The sequence below is a fragment of the Nanorana parkeri genome, unplaced genomic scaffold, assembly GCF_000935625.1.
Source record: "Nanorana parkeri isolate BGI_ZX_2015 unplaced genomic scaffold, ASM93562v1 scaffold2024, whole genome shotgun sequence".
Lineage (NCBI taxonomy): Eukaryota > Metazoa > Chordata > Amphibia > Anura > Dicroglossidae > Nanorana > Nanorana parkeri.
Genome location: NW_017308292.1, coordinates 120387 through 130750, shown reverse-complemented (window position 1 = coordinate 130750; position 10364 = coordinate 120387). Strand labels below are relative to the sequence as shown.

General features: G+C 41.7%; 1 protein-coding gene across 3 annotated transcripts in view; it reads right to left on the bottom strand.

The window, feature by feature from the left end:
* Positions 1 to 2504: 2504 nt before the first annotated feature.
* The window catches only part of DHX8 (DEAH-box helicase 8), a 103427-nt gene continuing 95567 nt past the window's right edge, over positions 2505 to 10364 (bottom strand). For all 3 annotated transcript variants that reach the window (XM_018572421.1, XM_018572419.1, XM_018572422.1), the window contains exons 22-23: positions 7353 to 7532; positions 2505 to 2789 (exon numbers count right to left, since the gene is read on the bottom strand). In XM_018572421.1, coding sequence (XP_018427923.1) covers positions 2570 to 2789; positions 7353 to 7532 — 400 coding nt within the window. In that variant the 3' untranslated portion in view covers positions 2505 to 2569. The remainder of the gene's footprint in view (positions 2790 to 7352; positions 7533 to 10364) is intronic.

Here is a 10364-nt window from a genome sequence, read left to right as displayed (position 1 = left end):
GGTAGAAGGGGAGGGTAGGGCAAGGTATCTAGGTCAGATATATCGTGAACAGAGTACCCATGAGGGCTCGCAATATAATTAGTGTGCTTCACCGTGTCCTCCCAGCTATCATGCATGGTCACAGCAAGGGTCTGCCACGACGGGGCTGGTGCCCATTCAGTGGGTGGGTCCTCCAAGGGGAGAATAGGCCCATTACAGCTATATGGCATGTGCTATCAGTGCGAGGATGAGAAGCATCCTGTAGTGGACGCAGACCCCAGGAAGGTGGTCATCATTAGCATCAACACGGGGGTATAGATATTAGGCCCAATTAGTGCATTGCAATAGGGGAACCAATAGGGATAAACGGCAGCAGAGTAAGGGGAAAGGCAAAGGGAGGGGGGTAGGGAGGAGGGGAGGCCATAGGGAGGGGAAGGAGGAGGAATGAATGGTGAGGGGGAGGAGGAATAAAAAAGGGGGGGAGAAAGGGGAGAGGAAATGAGGGAGGGGAGACCTTGGCCCAGCATCCCAATAACATGTAAGAGACAATGCATAGTACAGGTATCAGAGGTCCGAAGCCCGACGGCCAGAACACAAAGTCTCTGAGCAGGCCCTCACGCTTCGTCCCCTGGATAGCAAGTGCCGCTATGACGGGGAATAGTCGGTGTGCCCACATAGGTGGATGGAAATGTGCGGGAGTAGATGTAGAGCAGACAGGTATTCAACACTACATGTAAGGCAACCGAATGCGAAAGGCATTATACCCACAGGCGGACCACAGGGAGGCAAACAAACAGCAAATAGTGCAACACAAATGGCATTCAGCTTCAGAGTAATACATAACCGGAGGACAATCCCCAGCGTGGCCCAATGGTATGAGCAGGGGTAGAGTCCCATGGCCGGATGAGGTCCCAGGCTTCTATGTAGTGGTCCTCATCAACAGTTGCATAGATGATAGGGGACTGGTAAGGTGAGCAAGTACAAGCCCGACCACAGAACCACCTCCGGGGGGCACACCTCCCGCCTAAAAACTGCCAGGGGTAGTGCACACCGGGTGGGTGCTGTAGCAGGGGCAAAGTCCATACCCCTGTGGTCTACTCCCATCTGCCAGGGTGTTGACCACGATAAGGTCAAGACGTAGACAGCAGGACATCAGGGCACAGGGAGAAGTAATAGGCCAAAGTGTCACCTAGGGCAAGCAAATCAGGGTGAAAAGATCCTCATGCAGGATTGGAGTAGTAACATCTAGCCGCCATCTCTAGGGTAGGGAACTGCGAGTGACAGGCTCCTTCCTTGACTTCTTGGAATAAGAGACTTCAGTCCACTGGGGAAGCGAAGGCACCTCGGAGAGTATAGGAGCCGGGGGGTCCGGCCAGGAGTCCAGTTCCACAGACGCTGATATACCCAGGGTAGCAGTAAAGCCAGCAAAATCAGTCGGGGAACGCAGGATCACCAGTCGGCCATTTTTACACACCGACAAATGGAAAGGCTAGCCCCATCTGTAAGGGTAAAGGATAACTATTTCATTAATGGATGCCTCCGTACTGAGGCATCCATTAATAAATGGTAACCGCTGATTCTTCAGCATTGCAGAGCTGCAAATAACTTGCACGTACAGTGTATGTGGCCAGTTATTTGGGCACTTTGTGGCGGGACGTACGGTGTACATCTCCCGTCACGAAGGGGTTAACAAGTGTTTAATGTTTGCATAGTACTGCATGGGCTATCTGCACTTTCCTATATGTCATATAACTACAAGACTCATTGGGTTATACCAACACCAGCGCTATATTTAATTTATAAAAAAACATGCACAAACTTACATACAGAAAATGTTTTAAATGTTTATAATACAAATAATTTCTGCCCCATAGAAAGAAGCACATGACACCTCAACAATATTGAAATTAACCAAGTTCTTTAAGACTTCAAAATCATTCATATTAAATTAGAAGTTGCTAAAAATGTTACTCTAACCTCGAGTGTAATTGTAAGCATCATTATTCTATTATCTTCCGCTAAAATTGATCCTCAAAAAGTGTTCAAGTTGCCTCTTGACAACAAAGTCTGATGATCAATTAATAGACACCAACCCACTGTATTTTGTTATTCCTTTGTATTTGATTACTTACATTAACAGGAAAAATAAATAAGGCAAGTAGCTGTGATAGCCAAATTAAAAAAACAGTATGGAGCCGAGACACTGCACCAGTTACCCCATCATACAATAACTAGCAAAACAATGATTTGAGGATGAAGCAGAGTTGATTTCTGTGAGAATGTCTATTCAGATATTGTAAAGGTGGGATGGAAAATCCAGCTGTATATTGGCAGTATCTGTCATTTGGCGTCACTGTACAAACACTTCTATTGGACCCAACAAAAATGCAAAAGTTCAGCAACTCAGTCTCCAAAGTCTATCAGCACTGAAGCTTTAGAAGACAAGCATACTCATTTGCACTAATGACATTTTATAACAATACAGGAATTATCAAAGCTTATTCTCTGCCTGAAACAATATTTGCTTCGGAACAGAAGTCTACAAAGCTTCTGGACGATTGTAGGCATGCAGCCTCTGCTTGCAAACACATCAACGTCGTCTGAAGGCACGGGAAATTCTCCAGGCATTGGGCTCCTCATAGCGGTTGTAAAGGGGCTCCAGCCGCTGCTGTTTCTTCTGTTTGCTGAGTTTGGTTGGGTCAGAGACTTTAAAGAAAGCTGGCGCAAACTCCACTAGCCAACGGGGATCTATAGTGGTCACTTCCCGCATGTATTCCTTGGTGGTTAAGACGAGCTCATGGTATACAACCCTATGGGGAAAAAAAATCAAGAACCTTTACTTCTCTATGTAAGGGAAGAAAATCTTAGTAGCTACTGCTATCACCTTAAGTACTACATTATAATTTGTTATGACCTTTGCATCATTTGATTTAACAGATAAAATCATACTATAGGGTTTCTAAAAGTTAATATATATATTTTTTTTTATTAGAGCCCATAGAGCTCGTCTGCGGAAGGAAGCATGAAGTGCTCCAAAATCTCCTGGTAGACTTGGAACCCTTTGCAGGTGTTATGGCTTAATTAGCTGATTAGAGTGGGACACTTTGAGCCTAGAATATTGCACCTTTTCACAATATTCTAATTTTCTGAGATTGTGGATTTGGGGTTTTCATGAGCTGTAAGCCATAATCATCACAATTATGACAAATCCCGGCTTGAACTATCTTGCTTTGCATGTAATGAGTCTATCTCATATATTAGTTTCACCTTTTAAGTTGCATTAGTGAAATAAATGAACCTTTGCACGATACTCTAATTATTCGAGTTTCACCTGTAAAGAAAACAGCCCCTTAGTGAACCATACATTGTCCTTGTGTACCCTATTTGGTGACACCTTAGGCAATACTTGGCCCAAAACGAGGCTGTTTAGGGCTAACTTAAATACCTGCATTTGGCTTGGTGCCAACCTCTTGCAATCCTCTGTACAGCAAAGCTTAGGATAGGAGACAGGGAAGCAACACAAGGAGCCAATTAGTTGTGCTGCAGTGCTCATAGTCGGACATAGAACATGTCCAACATTAACCAAGGACTGCAGGACAAATAATTTTGCCCTGATGAAGGTGGACCACCAGCACACATTAGTGTTCATCCTAAAATTTATCTCATATTCATCTGCGGTGGTGGGGTTCTAATTCTACTCATCACCTAAAAAACGGCAGGACATGCTTAAAACATTATGCAAGGTTTAACATTCACATAATTATATGGGATAACTCTGACTTGCATCAAGCCCTTGGACTGTTATTCAGGTATATCAACTTTCACTCAATAAGTGAACCCCTGTGCAGCAAGTGAGCACATTAGCCAATTTTAATTATACAACATTTGTAGCTTTGTAGCTATAGCCGTGGATACATTTGTTGGTACCTACAGAACAAATTTTTATAAAATAAATTGGAACCCAATACAAATCAGACTTTTCTTTTGATTGAACAGAATATTTTAAATAGTAAAACAAGTTAACATGGCATGGATAAAAATGATGGGCTCTTTAAAAGGGCCTGTTCACATGATATCAGGTCCTAATCTGCAGACGCGGTGCTACTGATGCAGTGCGTTTTTGATGGGTTCCAGTAAAAAAAAATATATTTTTTGCTTGAGTGGGGCTATCAGTATGTTAGCTGCAGTGCAGTGCCTTTGACGCGTTTTGCGTTTCCTGACCGGACAAAATGTGACATGCAGTATTTTTTCTGCCGTAACCTGAACGGACTGCGCATGTGAGAACTGTAGCCCATAAAACACATAGGGATACATTGGGATGCATTTTTAGTGCAGGAGCGTACGGATCCGGTCAGCACAGAAAACGGACGTCGTGTGGACAGGACCTTACTGTTGTACAACCCTTAGAGGCAATCATTGCAAAAAAAATATTTCTGTAGCTCCAAAAGAGACTTTTGCACGTGCCAAAAGGTTGTTTTGCTCAGTCTTTTTGAACAAACTGCTCCAGCTTTCTATACAGTAGATGTTCATAAGGATTCAGGTCAAGACTCATAGAAGGCCACTTAAGAATGGCTAAGAAGCAAACATTGGACTATTCTGGAGTGCTTTTAGCTGTGTGTTTTGGGTCATTACCCTGTTGGAGGACCCATGACCTGCAACTCAGACAGAGCTTTCTGACACTGGGTGGAATGTTTCACTCTAGAAGTGCTTGATAGTTATGAGTTCTCCCTGAGCCCTGCGCAGATTAACGATGCCCTGTTTCAGATGCAGCAAAGCAAATCCAAAAAGAAGCCTCCTCCACGTTTACAGTAGGTACAGTGTTCTTTAAAAAAAAAAAATAGATTTGTTTGTAAACACATAGCTAATGTGACCTGGCAAAAAGCTCCAGTTTTGCTTCATCTGTCCATAGTACATTCTCCCAGAGGCATTGCAATTTGTCAATATGCATTTTTATCAAATTCCATTTTATGGGTTTAACCCTTTCGCTGCCACCGACGTAAGGCATATGGCAGAACAAAAGTGTTCCCGGCTGGCCAACTCAGTATGCCTTACGTCGGTGGCATTTACAGTTCTGCTATACGCTCATGGTCGATTTAGCGACCATAAGCTTATAGCAAAACTGTTCAGCAGACTGTCCCCTTCAAAATAATAGCTGTCATCAGCGGCTTGTGAGCGCTATTAACGAAAATACCGGGCGTCCCCCCGCACCGCTGCTGCCGGCCGCATCTAGAGTCTCTCATCCCTGCCTGAAGCTGCTCCATGCAGGGATGAGAGACTCCATGGATCCCCACTGCTGTCCCCCACTTGTAGGGTCTGTAGCAGTGGGGATCAGATTAAAATTGTCCGGCGGGGGTAACATTAAACACAGCGTAAAAACAATTTTTAACATAAGTCGCTTATTTACAGTTTTGCGTACTGTAATTTTTTTACCTTTTCGCAAAAAGGCGCAATTTCAAATTTGCAAATATTAGTTGTCGGCATCTGGAGCCGGCAACTCATTTCCCTGCTGGCTCCAGGCAGGGATCTGCGACTCCAAGGATTGCCGCTGCTGTCCCCTGCTTTAGACAAAAACTCCAGCGGGGGGGCGGAGGAGCAAGCGTCGGCTGGCGGGGAGAAGCCGCAACTTTCAGGATGGCCGAGCGGTGAGGAGAAAATTGTCGGCCGTTCGGCCAGCTTCGGCTTTCACCTCGGCTCAGTCGAGCCGAAGCATAGTAAATGTCTTACTATCAGCAGTTTGTGAATGAATGGGAAGCCTCTGTACTGAGTGCTTCCCATGTATTGAGTACTGAGGCTGCAGAAAAAGAAATTGAGGACTGTGTCCTCAATTTCTTTTTCTATTTCAAAAGGGAAATGTCAGGGGTCTGTTTAGACCCCTAATATTTCACCGTAGCCCCAACAGTAAAAAAAATAAAAAAAAATATTAAAAAATAAATGTTTAAAAAAATTAAAATAAAAATAAATTAAAAAAATAAATAAATTAAAAGTGTAAAAAAAAAACAACAATTAAAAAAGCACAACCCCTCCCTCCCCCCACATAACATACACATATCGTGGTGTACGCCATGCACATGCGCTGCAGTGCGTTTTTAGAATGCATCGCAGCGCATTATTTTTTTCTTTATTTTTTTTCTTTTAAAAAAACATGAAATTAACTGAGGGCTTGGCAGCAAAACGGTTAAGGTTTTTCGTTCAACGGTGGGTCTTTTTCCTTTAAGGCCACTTTCACTCAAAAAACAACAGATGGTGCGATCAGACACTGGATGTACCTAGTTCCGCTTGTCCTGGGCTCTCTTTCTATACCATTTGCACTAGCTTCCTGCTCAATCTGGGGTCCATTTCCTTCTAGAGGCCACATCTAGAGAGACAAGAAAATCAAGCTGCTTGGAGAAGGTCTTATAGCCTTTACCTTTGACCTGCTGGCATATAATTTTCTTTCCGATCTCCTCAGGCAACTGATTAATTTGCTTTCTCTTCTGTGTTCAGTGTGATGTACACAATGATACCAAACAGCAAAAAGACTACTTTTCTCCATTTAAATAGGCTGACTACAACATTGAAGATGTGTTATACTAATTACAAAAGCAGTTAGTTTGACATTTTTTCTTTATCTTAATCTTTTTTTTTTTTTAGGAGTTGCCAATATATCTGTCCAGGCCGTTTCAGAATATCTGTGCAGAATAAGCAAAAATTTATCTCTTTTCGCACTCTCTCTGCTTTACTCTGACATACCAAAGGCATGCAGGTATATACAAGACAATTGTTTTTATTTCAGCAGGAATTAAGCATTGTTTTAATTAACTGCAAGGGCACCAACAAATGTATCCATGTCTGTAACTTTGGGCACAAATTTATCTGCATACAAATGATTGGTCTTTGAACATCTATACACAAACTTTTGTAGGGCAAAGTTGACACTTAAAATCATTTTCCTATTGCCTATTCAGTGCAAAGGACACAGCATCCTTGATCTGCTAGTTCATCCGGCTCTCCTAGCTGGAAACTGACAGCTCTTAACCCGGACGTGTTTGGAGCTAAGAACTTCCAAGTTCAAGTTGCATCTACAGGGTGACAGGGTGTCTGTTATTTCGGGACTAACTGAACTTCTCAGAGAATATTACAGAAAATAATTTATAATGACAACTTCGGGCCCTTAAGACTGAATACCTTACTGAAATGAGGTTGGCATCCATTTACTCATGATAGTATTTGATTCACAATCAAATTCTACCAGAAGTTACAATCGTACAGTGTACGTGGCCAGTCATATAGCCACTTTGTGACGGGACGTACACTGTACGTCTCCCGTCACGAAGGGGTTAACATCTATTTGATTATTAAGAAAACAAACAATCTACTCCACATAGCTTGCTTACCACTCTGGCTGTCTGTTGAATAGAGCGCTGGATGGGTGGATATAGACCACTTGCTGGTCTATGAGAGTCCGATAGCCTTCCTGAGGATCTTTCTTGGCTGCATTTCGGAAGAAACCACTGCATATAGCTTTCTGCACTCTTACTGTTGCTTTACCACAGGACACAACATCCAGTTTATGTCTGTAAAATATTATCAGCATAACATTAATAGCACTATATCAAAACAGCTCAATTCTCAAAAGAATTAACACCAGATGAACGAAGTTTATAATTGCACACTGCAATACTGCATTTTTGTCTTTTTTGACATATATATATATATATACATACATATATACATACACACACATTTTCATTGAAACAGATATGATCATATAGATATGAATGTCCTGAAATATTCACACAGGTAAGACACTCGTATGAAAAGAGAAAGCGCTTTATTAAATGTATAATTGAGTCATGAGAAAATATGGTGGTGCCATTGCTGACCACATTCTTAACATGCTATTTGAAAATCTGTTACATGACTCACTGAATATTTCCTGAAGAATTTTTCCTGAAGAATTAGAATACATATTGTTAAAATAAAAAGGTCCTTTTCTGCATACTTGTCCTGGGGTTGACGCAGGAAGTATCAGTCAGTGGATTACAAGCCAACTAGCATTTTCAGAAGAAAAGGCGAGTAATGGAATCCAGCATATTTTTACTATAGACTGCAAACACACGGGACTTTTTTCTTATATCCAGGCATAACTGAAGCTCACCAAGCTATTCTGCTTTTCAATGTTGCCTTTTCAACCTTTATCTGGTATCCTGTAACTAAACCTGGTTGATGTGCAGAGCAGATATTCCCAATTTCCCACACCAAGGATTTTTTGTTGCCTTTTAGAAAAAGAGACAAGAGTAACTGCTTAACATGACTTGCAAAGTCCCACAGAAATACATGTGGGAGCCTGAACAATCAGCACTGTAATAGACTATATGAAAAGCAGATCAACTCCTTCATGACTGAGCTAGTTTTCAGTTTCTGTTCATAAATAACCGACACCCTTTTAAAATTTTTGCTGTGTGATTCTTCCACAGCAGTAATAAACTTTCTTACTAAATGTACCCACACATATTATATATTGTTTTTTAGAGGACAGATAGGGCTATATAATTATATCACATATGTGTACCTAACCCCTCAGTTTGAATAGAATAAAAAAAATTAGGGGAAAAAACTAGAAGAAAAAAAACACTTTTTCACAAGTTTTGATTATTATTTTTAGAATCTTTTAATATTAATTATAGTATAAAAAAGATATTTATAATTTTCATTTTCCTTAATTTTTTTTACACTTTATAAAAAACAAAAAAATACTTTTTTTCTTGTCAGTTTATATCAAGCAGTCACTATGACTGCTTGATAAATTCACTTTTTTAAAAAATTTTTGGCTATTATTGGGCTGCTCCAAACTTAGGAACAGCTAATAATAACCTTTAGTCAGATTCAGATCTCACTAAAAGCTCTTTGATCGTGCCTAGACGATCAGAACTGATACATTTCACTCAAACGATATACATTGTATCTTTAAAGTGAAATGTATCTAAACATCGGGCTGTATCAATAATGAGGCATTCATTAATGACTGGTAACTGCTGGGAATCAGCTCTTACCAGCATTACAAAGCCTGATATAACTCGTCACGTACAGTGTACGTGGCTAGTCATATAAGCACTTTGTGACGGGACGTACACTGTACGTCTCGTCACGAAAGGGTTAAGATAAATTGGATTCTGACTTGAGTACACTTAAAAAGGTTCCTGAACAGCATTACATCAAAAAACAATAAGGAGAATTTATCAAAACTGGAGCAATCCGCTTCTATCTTTAATTTTCAAAGCTCAACTGAACAAACTGAAGGGAGAAGCTGATTGGTTACCAAGGACAACTGCTCCAGTTTTGATAAATTCCCTTCAATGTATATTTTATACTGCCTGGAATTGCTCATTGACAAAAATGATTCCAGTGTTTCCCTTTATATTTAGATTCTCAAAACATACAGATCTGCTTCTTGTTAAATATGATCTGTTATATTAGGTCCTTGTCTTTAAGCTAAGCATTTTTTAAATCACCATCTATAATGGGGACTTTATATATACATTTATTTATATAAAACATAAGTATGCACCAGAGCCAGACAAATCTTCCCAATACCTAAGTCAGCTGAAAAAAAATAGGATTTTTGTACTCACCGTAAAATCCTTTTCTCTCCGTTCATTGAAGGACACAGGGCAACAGATCGTAGATCCTGAATGGTAGGGGTATATCGCCACCTGCAGGAGAAGGACGCTAGGCACACCCTGCTGGTGGCCAAACCCCCCACTTGCTGACAAGTCTCCAGTAAGTAACAAGCAGTTAGGAGTGTACACCCCATAAAAGAGGGCGGGACCTGTGTCCTTCAATGAACGGAGAGAAAAGGATTTTACGGTGAGTACAAAAATCCTATTTTCTCTCCCGTTCATTGAAGGACACAGGGCAACAGATCGTAGATCCTGAATGGTAGGGACGTCACCAAGCAGTACACACTGAGGGATGGGCAACAACAACCAAACACCCAAAGGACCCCTCAAAGAGCCGCCTGCAACACTTTGCGCCCCAAACCAGCATCCGCCAATGCCAAAACATCCACCTTGTGAAACTTAACAAAAGGTGTGGACAGAAGACCACAAAGCGGCCCCACAAACCTGAGAAGCAGAGGTCCCATGACGGAAGGCCCAGGAAGCCCCAACAGCCCCAATAGAATGGGCACTGATAGGGAAAGGAGGCTCACGCCCCTTAACGGCGTACGCCTAAACAACAACAATACGAATCCACCGAGAAACGTAAGACGCCGAAGCGGCCCTTACGAGGGTCCTCCGTGAGCACGAACAAGGAATCTGACTCACGGAAGGAAGCCGTAGCTTCCAAATAAAACCGAAGAGCGCGAACCACATCCAAACAGTGCAGCGCTCTTTCCTTCCCATGAA